At 56.6% G+C, this 20,807-nt stretch overlaps 1 protein-coding gene across 1 annotated transcript; it reads left to right on the top strand.

Moving 5' to 3' along the window:
• The first annotated feature begins 1,664 nt into the window (after positions 1 to 1,664).
• Vegfa (vascular endothelial growth factor A) lies at positions 1,665 to 6,548 on the top strand. Its single transcript, XM_048347698.1, is given in 6 exon segments — positions 1,665 to 1,883; positions 1,886 to 1,921; positions 2,310 to 2,343; positions 3,962 to 4,033; positions 5,184 to 5,315; positions 6,527 to 6,548. Coding segments are annotated over 6 exon segments (327 nt in total). The 5' UTR covers positions 1,665 to 1,852.
• The last annotated feature ends 14,259 nt before the right edge of the window (positions 6,549 to 20,807 follow it).

Here is a 20,807-nt window from a genome sequence, read left to right as displayed (position 1 = left end):
ACCCTTTCATGCTCTGGTGCACCCAGGCTCTGTGGTCAGCCTGGAACACTGTCTTTACCCTGCTCCTCGGACCAGCTTCTAGAAATGCTGGGCGGGCGCTCGCCGAGGCAGCCCTGGTTTTTCCATGATGTCAGCAGTCTGCCCTCTGGGGCGGGGTTATCGGAGGCTGGCAGCACCTGCCGAGCGCGCCCGCCTCCCTCACCCGCCTCCCTCACCCGTTGCTACCTCCTGAGCCCCGTTCTGGAGAGGGAAACTGGCAGGTGGCAAGGTGCCGGCTGAAGCTTCAGCCCTTGGGTGGGATGCAGTCCTAGGAAGGCTTTGATGTCGAAGCCCAGGAGTCTGTCAGTCTCCAGCCGTGTGGCCCCGGGCTAGTTCTCCATGCATAAGGTACCTCCCAGGAGTACTGTACTGAGTAATGTCCAGCACCTGTACACAGTACCCAGCTCATAGTAAGTACTCAGGCAGTAGTGGTCGGTTTAGCTCATGTTAGCCAGTAGCAATGGCCGAGGGAAGCGTAGAGCAGCCGGCCAGAGCTGGTGGTTCCTCCTGGCCCTCGGCTTAGAGCACCCCGCGGGGCGCCCCTGCTCCGTCTGCCCTGTGGTGTCACCTTGAAGCAGAGGCTCAGAGGCGGCAGGCCACCTCCCCCGGACCTTGACAAGCTCGGGATCTGTACCGCCGTGGGCGGTGGCGCATGCAGGGAGCGGGCTTCCACTCAGCAGGAGGGCGTGCGGTCAGATACCGCGGGGACTGACTGGGTAGCACGTAGCGCTCAGAAGCCCGGAGGAGGGGACTGCGTAGCAGCCGTACAGAACCGGGCAGAAGTCACTTTTTGTGGCACCTGTTGGGCTCACTTCTCTCCCCCCCCCAACAGTGGTGAAGTTCATGGATGTCTACCAGCGCAGCTACTGCCGGTACGATCGAGACCCTGGTGGACATCTTCCACGAGTACCCCGATGAGATCGAGTACATCTTCAAGCCGTCCTGCGTGCCCCTGATGCGCTGTGGGGGTTGCTGTAATGACGAGGGCCTGGAGTGTGTACCCACCCAGACGTCCAACATCACCATGCAGGTGGGCCCCCGCAGGACCGGGGACCCGGGCGGGGCGGGGTGGGTCTCTTCCTTGGAAGCTCTTGGTAGGAGGAGCCCGCCAGCTCCTGCCCCTGAGTCAGGGCCCGGGTAGAGGAGTGAGGCGGGGACTTGCCTGCTCGGGGAAGAAGATGGCTGTGTTCCCCAGTCCGGGGACCGTCACCTCCGCCTCCCTGATCTTTACCTCCTGGGCTCAGGAGGGGCTGATGCTCACAACCAGAACCCTTCTCTTCATCCCTTGGAGAGAGTCCACAGGCCCTCTCCCCACCCCCCCCCGGGGGGGCTTGTTTGGGATGCTGGACGGGCCTGGTCCGTGAAGAATGCAAAGTCCAGCGTTGGGTGCCGTGTGGGGCTGTGTGCGTCTCAGCCTAGACAGGGTGGAGAGTGGGCGGGAGCTGTCAGACATCGGGGCGGGTGGCCGTCGGGTAGCTGCTAGCGGTCAGGGTGAGTGAGGCCTTAGCGGGGCAGAAGGGAGGGGTGGGGATGGAGCACGGTGAGAATCGAGGACCTGAATTCCCAGCCTGGCCAACCTGTAGCCATCTCTGCCCTTCAGAGGAGCAGGGGCTCCCTGAGGCCAGCAGGGTGGGGGGAGAGTTGGGGTGGCCTGGGGCTCCTCCCTGCCAGAGCCCTGGCCGCCCTATCTCCACGACCCACCCTGTTCTGTAGAACCCCTGGGGGCTAAGTGGCAGGAGCCCCGGGGGTGTCCCGTCTGGGTCTGGCTGGCTGGGTCACTCACCTCTGTGCTCTGCTTCCTCCCCTGCAGGTCATGCGGATCAAGCCTCACCAAAGCCAGCACATACAGAGATGAGCTTCTTACAGCACAACACCTGTGAATGCAGGTGAGGACCGGCTCAGGCACCCGCCCTTCCGTCATTCAGCTGCTGGGCACCAACAGCTGTGATCTGTGCAGGGCTTAAGCGCCCTGTGCTTTTGGGCCCAACCGCATGACCTCCGTGTCCACATCTAGAAAACGGGCACGATAGTGGCATGTACCTCATAATTTCGTTACAGGGTTACGTGAGTGTTCCGCTGGGCGAGGGATTAAAACGGTGTTTTGCAGGCTGGGAATGTGGCTTAGCGGCAGAGTGCTTGTCTAGCACTGGGTTCGATTCCCCGGCACCACATACACAGAAAAGGCCAGAAGTGGCGCTGTGGCTCAAGTGGTAGAGTGCTAGCCTTGAGCAAAAACAAGCCTGGGATAGTGCCCAGGCCCTAAGTTCAAGGCCGGGACTGGAAAAACCAAACCAAACCAGTGTTGCTACATCATAAACACCATGTCCGGATTTTATTGTTAATATTATCATTGTTATCCTTGTAATTACCATCACCATCTTAATTCCTCTCTCTCTCTCTCTCTCTCCTCTTTTTTCTCTCCTCTCTACCAATGCAGACCAAAGAAAATAGAGCGAGTCCGGAAAGTAAGTGGCCATGGTATTCATACTTCTCCCTCTCCTTGGCTAAGTTCAAGTTGTCTTGGTTTGGGGCTTCTGGCTTCCTTTGCCCCGGGCTCCGAGGCCGCCTGGGGTCCCCACGTTGGTCTGGTTGGGGATCGGACTGTGGTGACGACGGTGGGGTTTGATTTGCGGTGCGGGGGGCGGACCGCGAGAGCCCCCGCTGCCTTGGCTCTCTAGAGGAGAGGGAGTGGGCATCCGAGAAGCCTTCGCGGGTCGGGAGACGGGACCTGTTTTGGTGACGCGTACGGCGGCTCGGTTGGGTTTGGGCCGCACTGGGTTTCTTGGTGTGTGGTTCCCGGAGCAGCAGATACCTCGCCCTCGCTGCTGTGGAGGCGAAGCAGCCATGTTGGCCCTGGCTTCTGGGTCCGGATGGGACAGGCAGGGGGCCTGGGTGAGGTTTGCGTTTCCCGGGAAGGAGAGGCTGAGAGAGACTACCCGTGCCTTTCCCCTTCCTCTTCCTGTCTGATGCGCCACTCGGATGTCACGTCCCTAGGGGTCAACCTGCCACCCCTTCCAGCCTCCAGGCCTGGCAGCTGTGATTCCCAGAGCAGTGGCTGAGAGAGAGAGAGAGAGAGAGAGCATGCAGGCAAACAAGCCCGCATGCAGGCAGAGGCCCGCTTCCTTCCCTCCTTCCAGTCCTTCCTCCCAGGCCCTTCTCCCCTCCTCCTTCCTGTGATGGACACGCTGAGGCGCTCTCTCTGGGGCCCGGCAAGCTCGGAGTGCCGATTCCCGGAGAGGTGCGGGCCGCAGCCTGTCCCTCTTACCTGTCCCCCAATGCCTGCTTTGCGCCTAGGGAAAGCCAGGGCTCGCCTGAGCTCTGAATGGAGGGGAGGTGGTGGCTTCTAGGTGCCCCGCCCTCTTTCCCTTCCCCTCGCCTGGCCACCTCGGTCTGGGCTCTGAGGACACCGGCCCAGGCTGTGGCCGGGCAGATTTGGGCCTTCCCATGTCCTGCCTGGGCTTTGTGCCAGCTCCCAAGGAAGCCTCCCCCCACCCCCCACCCCCTCCGGGCCCGAGGCAGGGTGGCGTTTGAAGCACAGTCTGTTCCCCTATCTTCTTCCCTCAGACTAGGAATCTCACCTCCATGTCTACCTTTCATGGCTTCCTGGCCTTCAGGGCCACAGGCCTGCTGAGCAAGGAACCTTCCAGAGGGGCTTTGTACATCACCCCGCGTGCATAGAGGCCCTCTGGCCCTGGGCCCTGCACCGTCTCTACTTCCCGCCCAAAGCGGGCCAGCGGGCTGGGCAGGGCGAGGAGGAGGAGGAGGAGCTACGGGTGCCATGTGCCCCGCGGTCCCGAGGCCTCCCGGTCCCCCGCACCCGCTCCGGGGTTCGGGCTGTGCGATCTGTCCCCCACACGGCTTCTCTTGCTCTCCTACCCCTGCTCGTTCTCTCTCTGTCTGTCTCTGTTATTTTATTTTCCAGAAAATCAGTTCGAGGAAAGGGAAAGGGGCAAAAACGAAAGCGCAAGAAATCCCGGTATAAATCCTGGAGCGTGTACGTTGGTGCCCGCGCTCTGCTGTCTCATGTCCTGGGGCCTCCCCGGCCTCCAGTCAAACTCCCGCCTGCAGCTCCCGTAACCCTGCCCTCCCTCTCGCCTCCCCCCCCCCCCCCCCCACCCCGGCCTCAGTGTCTCTCTCTCACTCACTCCACTAATGAGCACCAATGGGAAGTCTTGGCGGTGTTGGACCAGGGCGCCGGGATTGGGGTGGTGAAGGGGGCGTGGGGCGCCCCGGGCCTGGAAGGCTCGGGGCGGGTGCTTTGGCTGGGCACCGACTTTCTCTCACCCACTGGGCGCTGGTGGCGGGTCCGTGTGCTGGCAGGGCTGCTCGGCATCCGGGCTGCTCACCCGCGGGCTTCCGCGGCTCTGGCTTCTGCGCTTGTCTGGAAGCAAGCGGGGAGCGGAAGGGCGGCGGACGCGGTGTGAGGAGGGAGGTGCGGCCTCCAGGAGGAGCAGCTTGGGGGAGGGGGGGGTCAGGCCCCGCATGGCCTCCCCTCTTGCTCTGACTCCAGGGCCCTGGTTTCTCAGCACTCCCGGCCTGGGGGGGCCGCCTCGCCCTCGTCCAGCCCACGCCGGCGCCCCGGACGGCTCCCTGTCGGGAGGGAGGCCGCGTGTTCTGGGTTGGAGGGGCTGATGGGCCGCGGCGTGCCGGAGGCCTTCCCATCATGCCCTCTGCTGGAGGCCTTCCATCATGCCCTCTGCTGGAGGCCTTCCCATCATGCCCTCTGCTGGCCCCCCTGTGGTGGAAGGGCCGGGCTCGAGCCTTTCCCCGGGGTGCGGGCCTGGAGTGTCGAGGTGTGCCCTTTGGAGGGCCGCGGCGGGGGCTGGATGTGGAGCGTGCCCCCCCCCCCCACCCCCGGACACCGCGCGGCACCCCAGCCGCCCTCCCCCGCGCTCTCTGCCCACCTGCGCCCTCCTCCTCCTCCTCCTCCCATGGCCGGCCGCCCCGCCAGCGCTGCCTCTTCTCGCGCTCTCTCTTCCTCTGCTGCCGCGCTCTGATCCTTCCAGGGCGTGGAAGGGGCCTGGGCCCAGAGCGGGTGTTGGGGGGCCACAGTGGACGCGCCAGGGGGTGTTGCATGGTTTTTTTTTCTTCTCTCTCTCTGCTGATGCTCTAGCTTAGATGTCTTTCCTTTTGCCTTTTTGCAGTCCCTGTGGGCCTTGCTCAGAGCGGAGAAAGCATTTGTTTGTACAAGATCCGCAGACGTGTAAATGTTCCTGCAAAAACACAGACTCGCGTTGCAAGGCGAGGCAGCTTGAGTTAAACGAACGTACTTGCAGGTTGGTTCTCAGAGGGCGAGCGAGTCCAGGAAGGGGCATTGAAGACATGGGATGAGAGAGAAAGAGCGAGAGAGAGAGAGAGAGAGAGAGACACATACACAGAGCATGCCTGTTGAGGGGCCAGCTGCTTGCCAGGCTTCTAGCTCCTGTCCCTGCCTGCCGCTGCTGTCTTCGCTGCTCCCAAAGCCTTGAGGGGCTGTGGGCCCCGCCTGGCCCGGCCGGCCTGCTCCCAGGTTGCCCTGGCTGTCCGAGTGGCTAGTCCGTGTGCCTCCACGTGGCGGTGTGGACGCCAGCTGTGTGTCGTGTCCTGTGGTCCTGTGGCTCGTGGCTGTGCCGATGTGGTTGTACTGTCTCCAGTGCTTAGACTGAGAAACGGCCCTTCCGGATGGATGTCTGCGATGCGGACGCAGCCTTGGCTTCCTCACTGTCCTCTTCAGGCTTCTCCCTGAGGACAGGCCGTGTCCCCTTAGACTGGGGCTCCCTGGACAGGTCTTTGCTGTTCTTCCTTCCCATAGTAGATGACTTGGCATCTGAGATACCAGATGCCTTTATGCTGCACCAAAACATCCCTCCGCGTAGCCTCCGGGTGTCCCCCTTGGTGGCCGGAGGGAGAGGCCGTACCCCCTCCCCTGGCTGTAAACTCCTTGGGCCTGGGCCTCGTCCGTGGCGGGTCCAGGTGCGTGACTGAACGCGAGTGGCGTGGGGGGGGGGGGTCCGGAGCCCAGGCGGCCGGTGGCTGGCGGTCTTGGGGCGCCTGGGTTGGCGTGTGCCCCGGAGGGTCTCCGTGCGCTGTGACTGCTAAGGGAAGACGAGGCTTTCCCACTCGAGGGGTTGCTCTGCAGAGGACCTCCAGCTGTGTGAGGGGACTGTGGCTGGAGCCCCCATCCCCAGCCGTAGGGAGGGGAGCACACGGTCCTAGAGCCTGAGCTCACACACCGGCAGGGCGACCCCCCCCCAACTCCGTCCAGCCGTGTCGCCCCTCAGGGATGGCGCGCGAGGAGGGGCGGCCGTTCCTCGGCGCCTGTCCACCGGTGGCTTTGGGCGGTGTCTGTGTCTGTCCTGTCTCATGTGGGCCGCGAACCCCAGGGGGCATACTGGGTGGGTGGGTGGGCCCCCGAAGGGGGGCGACTGCTTGCACAGGGGCCTGAACCTCCCCCTCCCCCTGGAGCTTCTGCCCTCGGCCCTGACCCGAGCTGTGCTGTGTGTCTCAGGTGTGACAAGCCCAGGCGGTGAGCCAGGCAGTGGGAAGGAAGGAAGGAAGCCTCCTCCCTCAGGGTTTCGGGAACCAGACCTCTCACCAGGAAAAGATTGATCCAGAACGACTGACTACATAACCACGCCGCCGCCGCCGCCGCCCCGTCACTGGTCACCACGGACAGCACAGTCCTGAATCCAGAAACCTAAACGCAATGAAGGAAGAGGACACCTCGCCGCGCAGAACCTTCTGGTGACCCCGCATGGTCCCTCTTGGATTGGATTTTGGTCATTTCATTGTTGGTTTTTTTTTTTTTTTCTTGCTGCTTAAATCACCGAGCCTGGAAGATCAGAGAGAGTTTTATTTCTGGGATTCCTGTAGACATACCCACCCCATACCCATACATTTATATATATTATATATATAAAAGTAAATATATATATTTTATATACATATAAAATATATATATTCCTTTTTTTTTAAGTTAACTTTGCTAATGTTATTGGTGTCTTCACTGGATGTATTTTGACTGCTGTGGACTTGAGGGGGGAGACGTCCCTCCCCCACGTCGTGACGGACAGGATGGAAGGAAGAACTCCGAAGCGATCTCTTGTCCCTCTGAGGGAGGCCGAGCTTCCTCTCTCCTCCTTGGGAATGAATGTGCAAAAAGCCAGGGCCTGGGGGCAACTTCAGCCACACCGACAAACCCAACCCTGAGCCTGAGCCTCTACCCCAAGTCAAAAAGGACGGAAAGACGGGCGGCAGGTAGCAGGGACAAGGCCCTCCCCCCCTCCCCCAGGACTTCGGGGGAGCCTCCGGAGACGGCGACGCTGCGAGGGCATCCTGCCCCCCTCCTCCCCTCCCTGCCGCAGGGGCGCTGCCCAGAAGAGCCCAGAGCCCGGGCAGCCTTTTCTGTTCTCACTGTTCCCCCGGGGAGTGGGGGGGGAACCTACGACAGGCGTCGTGGCAAAGAGAACAGACTTTGGTGGAAGAAGCCAGTGGCGGCTCCTCTTCCCGCGAGACCCTGTGGCCCCTCTCCCTGCCCTGCTTCCCAGACTGCTGTCCAGGTGGCCCTCGTGTCCTCAGACCACTGAAACCACTAGTTCTGTCCCCAGGAGACCTGGCTCTGTGTGTGTGTGTGTGAGTGGCAGCCCTCCCCCCTTCCCGAAGCACAGAGAAGATGCGCGGGCCCGCCTGCCCATCTGCGGAGGCAGAGGAAAGAGACAAAGTGTTTTATATGCGGTACTTATTTAATATATCTTTTTAATTAGAAATTAAAAACAGTTAATTTAATTAAAGAGTAGGGTTTTTTCAGTATTCTCGGTTAATATTTAATTTCAACTATTTATGAGATGTATCTCTTGCTCTCTCTCTTGCGCTCTCTCTCTTTCTCGCTCTCCTTTCTCTCTGTTTGTACCGGTTTGTGTGTATGAGATTCGTGTTTCCAGTCTGTCTCTCTGCCTGATCGGTGGAAGTTACTAGCTTATCCTGGGCAGATATTTAATATTGCTAACACTCAGTTCTGCCCTTCCTTTTCCCTAGCTTCTCACCACACATTCCTTCAAAATAAGGTTTCAATATACATTTACATACTATATATATATATATATATTTGGCAACTTGTGTTTATATATAAATATATATGTTTATGTATATATGTGATTCTGATAAAATAGACATTGCTATTCTGTTTTTTATATGTAAAAACAAAACAAGAAAAATAGAGAATCCTACATACTAAATCTCTCTCCTTTTTTAATTTTAATATTTGTTATCATTTATTTATTGGTGCTACTGTTTATCCGTAATAATTGTTGGGGGGAAAAAGATATTAACATCACGTCTTTGTCTCTAGTGCAGTTTTTCGAGATATTCCGTAGTACATATTTATTTTTAAACAACAACAAAGAAATACAGATATATCTTAAAAAAAAGCATTTTGTATTAAAGATTTTAATTCTGATCGCAAAGCTCCTCTTGGTCTTTCTCCATTGAATATAAAAAGGGTCCCTGGTGTGTAGTTGTAAGCGCCCCTACTTTCTTGTGCTCTGGCCAGAGCCCTTCCGTCCTGGTCAGGTTGGTCTTAGGGGTGTGGGTTCGCATCTATTGATCTATACCACGGGAGCTCTGGGGATGAGAGCAAGGGAATTTCCTCCTGAGCCAAGGGATCAAGCCAGCGGCGCTGCCCTCCCTCCCGAGGAAGGATCCGGCCCTGTTCCCAGCTGGCCTGCCCCCAGTGGGCTTTGGCTTGGCTGTATGTTTTTCCAGCTGTAGCCAGCTAGGAAACGGGAAGGGGTTCTGCTAGGCTGCTGAGACCCTAGGGTGTCCTTGGTTTTCATTTCTGAGTGTTGAGGAGATCCCGGAACCACAACTCTGCTTGCCCTAGACGGGGCTCGGGCTCTGCCTTGCACGTCCTGCTGTGCCTGGCTGGGGAAAGGACCCCCTGCCGGGTCTTTGGTGTGGTGAGCAATGGGTGCAAATCTACTCCTTCTAGTCTGTCGTTCTTTTAAGCCATCGCACGCGGTGGCCTGGAATGTGATGTTAGAATAAAGGGATTTGACCCCTGAAAGATCTGGGGAGGTTAAGGGGCTGAGAAATAGAAGTATAAATCTATGAGTAGAGAAAAATGCTCCAGGGCTGGGCGCTGGTGGCTGGTGCCTGTAATTCTAGCTACGTCAGAGGCTGAGATCTTGAGGATCTTGGTTCAAAGCCAGCCCAGAACAGAAAGTTTGTGCGAACTCTTATCTCCAATTGAGTACCAACTCCCCCACCCCCCCCAAAAACAAACCCAAAGTGGCTCACGTGGTAGAATACTAGCCTTGAGCAAAATAAGCTCAAGGACAGTGCCCAGGCTCTGAGTTCAAGCCCCAGGACCAACACACACACACACACGCACGCACGCATGCACGCACACACACAGTCTCCGATATGCTGGAGGCATCCTATCTAGCTTTGGGGGGGTAGGAGGTGTCTTCTCATGACTTACAGGCTGCCCTGTAAAGAATGGCTAGAAGACAGACAGCAAGGCAGGGGTGGGGTAGAGGTGCAGAAGAGTGCCCGCGGGGTGTGGGCAGCAGTGTGGCAGACTGGCACCTTGGTAGGACAGGAGGCCAGGCCTTGCCCTGTGGGAGCTCTGGTCTAGTGCATGCTCCCTGCTCCTTTCTCCATTTCCCCCGACTCCCACATGGGTGGAGGCCGAATTCACCCAGCGAGGTAGATGTTCTTGCCTGCTTACTGGATTGTCTCTCTAATCTGCTTCCCATCTCAGCCAGAGTCCTTTCAGATAGGGGCCAATCAGGTCGCCCTTGGGCTGAAAACCTTGCGGAGACTTTCACTTGGGGGAAAGGGGCGGGGAAAGTGGTCTTAAAAGCCCCCCCACCCCCCCCAAGTGCCTGTTGCCTTGCAAGTCTCATTTCCCTCTTGACCCTGGGACCACTGACCTTATTCTAAGACCCACTCTTTCCTTCCTTCCTTCCTTCCTTCCTTCCTTCCTTCCTTCCTTCCTCCTTCCTTCCTTCCTTCCTTCCTTCCTTCCTTTTTCCTTCTGTTTTCCCCTCCTTCTTTCCAGTTTCCTTTCTTCCTGTATTAGAGTTCGCATTCAGGGTCTTTTTCTCTCAGCGTTTTCACTCTCAGCTGGTGCTGGACCACTTGAACCACAGCTCCACTTCCAGGTTTTTGCTGGGTAGTTGGAGATAAGAGTCTTCGATTGGTCTGCCCAGGCTGGATCCTCAGATCTCAGCCTCTTGAGTAGCTGGGATTACAGATGTGAGTCACGCCGCCAGGCACGGTCAGGACGGCTGCTTCTCCATGGCATATGAAGCCTGTCACACTCTGGCATGGCGCCGGCCCATAGAAACAGTGTGCGGGCCGCATCCGTAACTTACCTGTTTTTGGTGCTGGTGCTGGTGTTTTGGTGCCAAGGCTTGGCACATTCTGGGCTGATACTGTTAACCCTCCACCACATGCCCCACCCATTCATACGTATGTCTTTAAAGTTGCCCATGAGCCAGAATTCAAAAGATGTAAGAAACAAGATCAATGTTACTAATATGCTTAAACATAAACCCAACATAGCTAGTGTTTCAGCATCTAATCAATATGAAAACGACTGGAAGATTGTATCCTGTTCGAGGTACTCAGTCTGCAAATCTGGTGTGCATTTTATACGAATTGCATATATCATTGGTGGTTGACCTTGATAGACGTGCATGGCTAGTGACAACTATTTTTGGACAATGTGACTCTAAAGTTTACTGCCCCACCCCCTTTAGAGCAGACAGAACACGTTTTATCCCAAGGCTACAGAGGGGGAAAGGGGATTTCTGTGGCCGTGTCGGGAGAGGGAGAGGTGGGTGGGGAGGTGAGGACCCCCGAGAAGGTTGGGCTGGAGAAAGTGAGGCCAGCCAGTGAGACCCCTGGGTTGGTGCCCGAGGCTGCCTCTCTGCAACCACGCTGGAGGTGGAGCTCATTATGGTCACTGAGCCGATCCAAAGCAGGAGGCCCAGCGTGGGTAAGTAACTTGTCTGACTCCACTCACCATTAGTAAACAGCCTAGTGAGAATTTAAACCAGCTTTCCTGACTCCAATTCCAGTGCTCTTCCCACCACACCACAGCAGCCTGAGGCTAGGGCAGGACATCAGCAAATAAAAAGGAATCGTCTAGACTGAATACAAACAGGCGGAAGAAAAGTGGGACAGGGGGAGGATGTCGCCCTGGCCAAAACGGGGCTGAAATCCAACTTCCTTACGCATGCAAAGGCAAAGCGAAGGCGAAAGAGGTCTCCCTGAGCCGGGGTTCCCAAGTGGGAGGTCAGAAATCTAAGCACACCGGAGATCACAACACGGGGCCTTGGACAAGAAAGTCTTGAAATAGACCACGAAGCAAAGGAGGAGAAAATGGAAATACCAAGTCCTCAGTTGTCTAAGAGCGGTGCAGACACCTCCGGAGCTTCCTCAAGGATCCCTCAAGGCTCAGAGAAGACCTAATCCAGGCCAAGGTCTTTCCTGCTGTTAGTTCTGCTCTGCCAACCCCGAGAACCTTCCCTTTTTCACAGTCTGATTCAAAGGCCTTTAGAGTCCCTGCTTCTCCAGGGAACCTGCCTGCCATCTTGCTTCCCTCCCACAGCTCCTCCTGTAAGGAAGGTGAGTGGAGGGATACACACAGAACAAGGGGATTCCAGGCCTGTATTCAGGTGCTAGAACTGTTCTAGTGGCCCGGGTACAAATATGGCTGACAACAGCTCTTCCTGCCCCCTGTGTTCCCGGGCTGCTCCTTCCCTCATTTCCCCTCCTTTGGGAATCTGGGTTGGCCTTGGGACTTGATGAAGAATGTGGCAGAAGATAGGCTCTGGGACCGAAATTTCAGGCCTGGTCCTTAGCAGGCGGTCTAGATTTGCCCTTTTGGAAGGCAGCCTCCATGCTATCAGGAAGCTCAATTACCTGCTGGAGCGAGAGAGGGAAAGGGAGGGGGAAGGGAGTCCTTATGGTTTCCACTGCCCCAAGCTGAAGCCCCAGACAGCAAGTGAAGTCACTGGAGATCACGCAAGAGATTGCGACACCTGGCCTTGGACGAAAGATAGTCTTAAAAATAGATCATGGAGGAAAGGAGGAGGAAAAGAAGACACAGCATTTGCCAGTTGTGTCAGAGGTGGGCAGATAACCCTGGAGCCTCCCTGCTCTAGCCCACCAAGAAAGTAGAACAAAGCCATCTTAAGACTGCTCAGATTTAGAGCGGTGAGTGAGCACCTGTGGGCTGCTATTGCTTAAAGCTCTTAAATGACAGAGCGGAAGGGGATTAGGACTTTCGTCCTGTCCCATCCCCAGTGTCTGGGTATGTGTGTCAGAGGAAGGTTTGAGAAGGGAAGGATGTGTTTTGAAGAGACTGTAGTCAGGAGTCTCTTCTGGCGGTAGGGCAGGGCTGACCCAGGCATGTCAAAGGAGTGTCTGAATTTCCAGAATAAAGATTGTGATTTAAGCAGGGCAGGGTAGCAGTGGCTCATGCCTGTAATTCTAGCTACTCGGGAGGCTGAGATCTGAGGATCACGGTTTGGCTCGAAGCCAGCCCGTGCAGGAAAGTTTATGATACTCTTATCTCCAGTTAATCAGCAAAAAGTTGAAAGTAGAGGTATGGCTCAAGTGGTAGAATGCTAGTAGCCAAGGTTCAGTGCCCAGGTCCTGAGTTTGAGCCTCAGTACACACGCACAAAAGAGAGTGGTTCAGTTCAATTGAAATCTGTCCAGGAGACCTCACTTACCGCAAGAAGAAGAGAGGGTCAGAGGACAAGGTGAACGTCTAATGAAAGAGGAAAGAGAGGTTGTTAGGAAAGGATTGTGGGATCCTTTTCCTCCCAGTTCCTGAACACCAACCATGGCGTCTGTGCCTTGTTTTGGCCCCGTGTGCTGGGTGGCTTCCGCCCATTCTAGCACAGAGATGGAGAATGGAGGAGATGACCCTGAGGAGGCCCCACAAGGCTGGCTTCCCAGAGAAAGCATTCAGCCACATCCAAAGGCCCTCATTCACCAGGGTGAGGACCAGGGGCGGGCAGGGAAGGAAACGGTAAATATTTACAATCTGCCTGGAAATGGAAAACCCATGGCCGACAGGACCCGAGGGAGCAGCTGTAGCAGTGGGGACAGAAAGGGTGATTCTGAAAAGAAAGAGCTAGAACCCAGAGACCACTGGACAAAGAAGCCTACCGGAGCAAGGCAGGCCTGGGTCTTCTCGGGAAGGAATAGCTGGGACCTGACGACGATTTCAAAGGCTCTGGGGAGTTCATCTTGGTTTTCATCTTTCTCCGTCCCCCACCCCCCTAGCACTGGGCCTTGAACTCAGGGTCTGGACACTGTCCCTTGAGCTCTTTCACTCAAGGCTGGTGCTCTACCACTTGAGCCACACCTCTATTTCTTGCTTTTTTTTCTTTGCTGGTTAACTGGAGATCAAAGTCCTCATGGATTTTCCTTCCTGCCTGGGCTGGCGTTGAACCTTGATCTTCACATCTCAGCCTCCTGAGTATCTAGGGTGACAGGCGTGAGCTACTGGCGCCCTGGGCTCTGAGTTCATCTCTTGGTGAGGGACGTGTCATCTCCACCCTGAGGGAGCTCCCAGGCTGAGAGGGGAAGAGGTCCCCAGGATGCTCCCTGCCTCCAGGAGAAACATTTCTTCCCATACTTCTTTGTTGACAAAGAAGGACACTAGTCTTAGGAAGCACCCCCCCCCCCACACACACACTTCCCGTGGCTGCTGTTGTTGTCAGGAGTCCCCGGATGTAGTGCTAGATGAGCCTTCTTGGGGCCTCCAGCCCCGCCCCTCCCTCTCACATTTACAGGCCCAGCGGGGCACCCTATCCGTTCACGAGCCACGCACGCACGGCTCGCCAGCCTGGCGGCCTCGCTGTTTCTCCAGCCTTCCCCCGAGGGCTCCCTTGGTGTGGCTCCAAGTAGGGTAGGTGCCAATGAGTTCTCATGTCCGAGGGCTCCACTTGCCCCCCTCTGTGGCCCTCCTTTCCTCATTTCCTCCTCTGCTTCCTGCAGGAAGACGTAGCCTCTATGCCCCTTCTTGTGGGTGGCTGGGTCAGCCATCCTGGCTCTGAAGTCCCCCCCACCCCCCACCCCGGAGGTGGAGTAATGGCTTAAGTAAGAGGCCGGGGCTCTGGGGATTGCTGCTTACAGGCTCCGCCCGGTGCCTCTGCTTGGTCCATCTGGACCATTCCACGTCCTGCTGAGACTTCCCACAAATCCAGCTAGGAACCCTGGGTCTGCTATCTCGTGAAAATGGGAACCGAAGTCCCCATTGGTAGAGCCTGCGGGATGAGGAATACTGCAATCCTAAGCAGGAAGAGCAGTGCTGGAGGAATATCAATGCCAAACTTCAAACTCTATTACAAAGCTATAGTAATAAGAACAGCCTGGCGCTGTCTCAAGAACAGGCCCGAGGACCAGTGGAATAGAATTGAAGACCCAGAAATGAATCCGCAGACCTTTGGCCTCCTCACCTTCGATAGGAAAACGGTTACATGTGACAGCAGCTGGTATGGAGCTGTGCGTATGAAGGGTCATTATAATTGGATTGCTTATATTATAATGTTATAACTATTATAGTACTTAGATTGCTCCCAGGACAATTTCTTCTTCTTTGGTCATTTGATTATTTTTTTTCTCTATTTTTTTTTTTTGGCAGCACTGGGATTTGAACTCAGGGCCCCCATGCTTTCTAAGCAAGCTCTCTAGGCACGGGAGCCACAACTGCAGTCCTTTTTGCTGTCGTTATTTTCCAGATAGAGTCTGTCCTTCTGTCTGTGTTGGCCTGGACTGTGAGCCTCCTATTTGTGCCTCCTGCCGACCTGGGGTGGCAGCCTGTACCATTACATCCAGATGCTTGGTTGGGATGAGGGTCTCACTCCCTTTTTTGGGGGGGCCTGGGCTGATCTTGAACTACAATCCTCTTCATCTCTACCTCCTAAATTGCTAGGATTAAAGGCATAAACTACTGTGGTTGGCTTTTGTTGTTGTTAAACTGAAAACACTCTGGCTGTGTTGGAAGAAGCGCCGGGGGTCTGGGGCAGAACTTTAGCAGCTAGGTAGGGAGACCTGGGCCAGCTTACCTCGGCGAGGCCTACAGTAGAGGCCCCCAGGGGTGCTTGTTCCAGAAGCTTCCCCAAGATGAAAAATCGGGTAGCCTGGACGTCTTCTAGGACAAATGATCTGAGGCAGGGTTTGTTTTGCGTGTGTGTGTATGTGGGGGGGGGGGGGAGTAGTCCTGGGTCTTGAACTCAGGCCTGGACTTTGTCCCTTAGCTTTTCGTTCTACCATTTGAGCCACGTCTCCACTTCCAGCTTTTTGGTGGTTAATCGGAGATAAGAGACTCAGGGACTTTCCAACTCAAGATGGCCTAGTAGACATGATGGCAGGTGTGCGCTACCAGCGCCCTGCCAGGGTTTGCACGTAATCTAGATTTGGCTCCTCTAGGATCTGCAGCCCAGGCATCCTGTCCCTCCCCGGCCCTCTCCCCCTCCCTCTCCAGGGCTGGGGTCATTCCCAACCCCTCTCTCCAGCAGCTCAAGAGAAGGCAAGGCTACAGGTTAGGCCCGCTGGGCCCCAAGACACCCTCCCGCCCGCAGCAAGATGCCTGGTCATGGATTTTCTACACGAGTCCGTCGGCACGGGCTTGCAAGCACAAGTGTGACAGGGGTCACTGTGTCCGTCCCGGCGTGGCTGCCCGATTGGGTAAGGGTTCTCGGGAGGAGTGAGGCCCAGCTAGGGGTGGGGGGCTGACCTGGCTGAAGTCCCCTGACCCCGCAGCCCTTTGGGAGCTACTGACTGCGCAGTGATAAACACCCGGGGCTATTAATAACCTCCTATCTGGCAGTCACAGAGTTGCTAACACCGAGTGACTTTGGCCCTGTGCACCTGACTGTCTCAGTTCAAACCCAAGCTGCTATTTCTGGGCCTGAGTCTCCAAATTCCTAACAGACTCGACCCTGGAGCTTGGGAAAAATTACCTTCCTTTACAAGAAAAACAAACTAGGGCTGGAGGTGTGGTTCCGTTGGTAGAGTGCAAGCCAATAAACAAAACTCATCAGGTACTAAGTTTAAGTCCTGGGAGTAGACCAAAAAAAAAATAATAATACCCCAAACATTTTTTTAGTGGTGCTGAGGTTTGAACTCAAGGCTTTGTGCTTGCGCCCCACCGACCGACCCACCGAGTCTCACTTCCAGCTCCCAGATGACCTTTCTGAGGAGCGGTGGTCGTGTGTAAAAGCCGGCAGAGGGCAGAGATTCCGGGGTGGGCCCCCGGGGGCGGGCCCCCGGCTGCGGGCAGGAGCGGCCTCCTTCTAGCGATGACGGCCGAAGCTCAGGGGAAGGAGGCGGCCATGGCGGCTGGCACGCAGCCACCGCCCGAGGAAGGTCAGCCGCTGTCATCCGATTGGAGCGAGTGCGGAACCGGATGGAGCTGGGCTGCGCTCCTGGCGCTCCGTGGCGCTGGGACCTGGGGTGGGTTGCTCGCTCTCCTCGGGCCTCCAGGGGTTGCTGTGGATTAAATCAGACAATGGACATAACGTGGTTGTCACTCGCGGGGGACTCAGAGCCAGGTGTGGGAGGGCACGGAGGACGCGCGCCTGGCACGCGCAGGGGCCCTGGGTTCGGGACCTGGCACCGTGAGAGACAGGAGGAGACTTGGAAAGCAGAGTGCCTGTTGAACGAGCACACGAATATGTGGATGAATGAAGAAGCAAACGTGCGGGTGAACAGGCGAACGGGCGAATGAATGAATGAGTGGATGAAGGATAAAGGGCTGAAATGAATAAGTGCATTGAATGGGTGAAGGGCAAATAAGCAAGTGAATGAGTGAGTGAGTGAGTGAGTGAATGAATGAGTGAATGAGTGAATGAATGAGTGAGTGAGTGAATGAATGAGTGAGTGAGTGAGTGAATGAATGAGTGAGTGAATGAGTGAGTGAATGAGTGAATGAGTGAATGAGTAAGTGAGTGAGTGAATGAGTGAGTGAATGAGTAAATGAGTGAGTGAATGAGTAAATGAATGAATGAGTGAATGAATGAGTGAGTGAATGAATGAATGAGTGAGTGAATGAGTGAGTGAGTGAATGAGTGAATGAGTGAGTGAGTGAGTGAATGAGTGAATGAGTGAGTGAGTGAATGAGTGAATGAGTGAGTGAGTGAGTGAATGAGTGAATGAGTGAGTGAGTGAATGAATGAATGAGTGAGTGAATGAGTGAATGAATGAATGAGTGAGTGAGTGAATGAATGAATGAGTGAGTGAGTGAATGAGTGAATGAATGAGTGAGTGAATGAATGAGTGAGTGAGTGAATGAATGAATGAGTGAGTGAATGAGTGAATGAATGAGTGAGTGAGTGAGTGAATGAATGATTGAATGAATGAGTGAGTGGGTGAGTGAGTGAATGAATGAGTGAGTGAATGAGTGAGTGAGTGAATGAGTGAATGAATGAGTGAGTGAGTGAATGAATGAATGAGTGAGTGAATGAGTGAATGAATGAATGAGTGAGTGAATAAATGAGTAAATGAATGAGTGAGTGAGTGAATGAATGAGTGAGTGAGTGAATGAATGAGTGAGTGAGTGAATGAATGAGTGAATGAATGAGTAATTGATTGAGTGAAAGAATGAGTGAGTGAGTGAATGAGTGAGTGAGTGAATGAGTGAGTGAGTGAATGAGTGAGTGAGTGAGTGAATGAGTGAATGGGCAAGTGAATGAATGACTGAGTGAATGAGTGAGTGAATGGCTGAGTGAGTGAATGGCTGAGTGAGTGAGTGAATGAATGAATGAATGAGTGAGTGAGTGACCCTGGCTGCCTGGCTGCCAGGTCCCCCGCAGCACCCGTGAGCCCCCTGAGCCCCTGAGCCGAGGGTGCGGCTCTGCACTTTCTCCCTCGCGGCCCATCAGGAAAGGCTGGACGTTCTAGAAGGTTCATTCCCTCGGTGTGGCAGTAGCTAGCGCAGAGATCCGCAAGGCAACGCGTGAGGAAAGGCGAGAAAGACTTTTCCTCGCCTCTTAGTGAGGTGCTGGCGAGGCCGGGCGCACAGTCCAGACCTCCAGCCGTCCCTCCCGGGTCCAGGATGGGTCCCCATGCCGGGCTTCCAGATTCTCCCGCCCTCCCTCTTCTGCTGGCTGGCTCTCCACCGCTTGAGCCGCGTTTGCCACGTTGGTGTTTTGCTGGGTAATCGGCCGTACGAGTCTGGCAGCTTTGTCTGTCCGGGCTGAGTGTAGAGGAAGGGCCAAGCCGCCCACGCCGGCGGCAGGGGCGGGGACTGGCAAGGCTCACCCCCTTTCCTCCCAGGTGTGCTACTCTGGTCCCACCTGGGGCACCGTCTGACCCCGTGGCCACCTTAGAAACCCGGACTGGAGGGAGGGAGGGGGAGGCCGAAGAGGCACGGGGTGAGGAAAGGTGCCGGCGCCATGTTGCAAGACCTTCCCCAGGCCATGGCTGTGCCACAGGCCCACACGCCGGCTGCCGGCCATTGGTAGCTGCCTCGCGGGAAGGGGGCTCCTGAAGGCTGGCTTGTCTCGAACGGCCCGCTAAGGATGGCTGCCTGCAAACAGCAAAGGAAGCCATTCACTCTCTCGTCCACCCTCACGGGCCGGTGGCAAGGGCTGTCTGTCTGCTTCCCTCCCACTTCAGAGGGGCGGGGGTGGGGGTGGGGCGCCATTTTGAGCCAGGGGGCTTCTGTGGTCTGCAGACTGCCCTCTGGAGGCTGGGGGTGTCCCAGATACCCTCCTCCTCCGGCCACACCCACACCCTGGATCAATCCTGGAGACCCAGAAAGTTCTTGGTCATGTCTGACCTTGATTATCTGAGAATCAGCTCAAACATCTCTGGACAGCCTGTGCGGGCCACGGGGCCAGGCGGGAGGAGGTCCCTGGATCTGCCGCCCAGGCGACTTATTTTAATGCCTTCTCCTCCTCCTGACATCACACACACCGGCGCTGGCCTGGGTAGATCCTCAGTTCCCACCAGCAGCAGAGATCTGGCGCACACGGGAGCCTGTACCTTCCTTCCGATGGCCTGCAGGGAGCCGCCTCCCCTTCTGTGTTCTGGAAACGTCTTGCAGACCAGTTTCCCGAGGAGCCAAGACGCTGAGCGCTGGCAGGGCCCCTGTGGCCTCTAGTCCCTAGCGCGGAGCGAGGCAGTTGGTCGCTAGCTGGGCCCCGGTGACCCCAGCTTGTACAATGGCGCTCTATCTAGCCACGGGCCTTGCAACAGCCATTTTCAAACAGTGCTCAAGCCGTGGACCAGGCAGCTAGCCAGGCCAGCAGCGCTTTCTTACAGGGGAAAGAGAGCAGGGTAGGGGAGGTCTCCGAGCAGTGGAGCTGTGGCCCACGTGGTCGAGGGCCAGCTTTGAGCGAAAACGCCAAGAGAGAATGGGAGGCCCCGGATTCAAGCCCCAGCACTGCCTCCCCTCCCCCGCCCCCCCCTCCCCCACGAAAAGAAAGAAACTCTCAGAGAGCCTCACATGGAGGGAGGTACTGTTTCAAACGTCAGCAGCAGGTGTGTGTACAGGTATTCTTGGTTGCATGCAGAATGTGTCCTCATGTGGAAAAGTCTAGAAGACAGTATCTTAGGAGCAGCGACAGAAGGGTGACAGGAGCCGACGCTGCGACTCGTCCTCACAGGGGAGGGGCCCGCACGGACGCCCCCACTCCCTGCCTTCCTGCCTCAGTGGGCATTCAAGGGCCAGAGAAGGTTCCAGGCGCCATGGCCTGGCGAAGTCCAGCCTGCCTGGCTGTCTCAGCCTGGCTTTGTCCCCACAGTTGTCACATTGGATTGGGAAACCAATGCTCAGGCCAAGTGGAGAAACTCGCTTCCTGCTCAGCTTTCCCAACTGCCCTCCGCCCTGGGAGCTGCCTTAACCCTTTCCTGGAGCGTGGGGGAGGAGGGGCGGGCCAGGCGCTCGGGGGCCAGGGGACCGTGATGGACAGAGGGCGAGGGCACCGGGACCCTCCACGCTGCCACCCCCGTGCCCAGCAGGAAGCAGCTCCAGTGGGATCTGAGGATCCCAGAGTCCCCGAAGGGGCGGGCCTGCTCCCCGGCCCGTGCTGAACTGGGCCCAGAGCCCAGGCAGGCTCACCAAGAGGGGAGGATTGGGGACCCTCCTGGTCCTCAAGGAGCCCCAGTGTGAGGGAGGGGACGCGCCTGTCCCCAGGGAGCCCCCGTGGAGTTTGTCTTGCTGCTTCCCCACAGGGGTGGCCTCAGGGGCGCCTCTTCCTGTGGGTGATGGGGTGGTGTTCTTGGAGGGTCCTGCTGGCTCACATCCTCTCACCTCTGCTGTCTCACCACGTGTGGGTCCCTTGTTGCCTGGAAGTCACAGGCGTGGAGACACCTTATGAAAGCCCCCCGCTAGGAGTCTGCGGTAGAAAAGGCTTTGGAAACTTCTGAGTCCCAGATCAGACCAGAGAGGTCTTGGGAGGGGTGGGAGGTCCCATAGAGCCAATGTTGCACCTTGGCGGGCGCGTGTGCGTGCGTGCGTGTGTGTGTGTGTGTGTGTGTGTGTGTGTGTGTGTGTGTGGCATTTCCCTACTTGGAATGGAGTCCTCTGTGGACCGGGGCTGGGGTGGGGAGAGGTCTGTATGAGAGACAGCTGACTGGCCTTATCCTATTGAAGGCTGAGTCCACCCGGCCCCGCCCTCGCAGGCCGAGGGCAGGAGCTGATGGATGAATCACGGCTGACTCAGGTGCTGGAGGCCACTGCCACGCAGGGCACGTGACAGCCACAGGGAGCCACATCTGCTCCGGAACAGAGAGCTGACCTGGGTGGCTGCTCCCGAG

This window comes from Perognathus longimembris, chromosome 6 (genome assembly GCF_023159225.1).
Source record: "Perognathus longimembris pacificus isolate PPM17 chromosome 6, ASM2315922v1, whole genome shotgun sequence".
Classification (NCBI taxonomy): Eukaryota; Metazoa; Chordata; class Mammalia; order Rodentia; family Heteromyidae; genus Perognathus; species Perognathus longimembris.
Note: the sequence above shows the minus strand (reverse complement) of the source record. Positions and strands in the feature narration are given on the sequence as shown.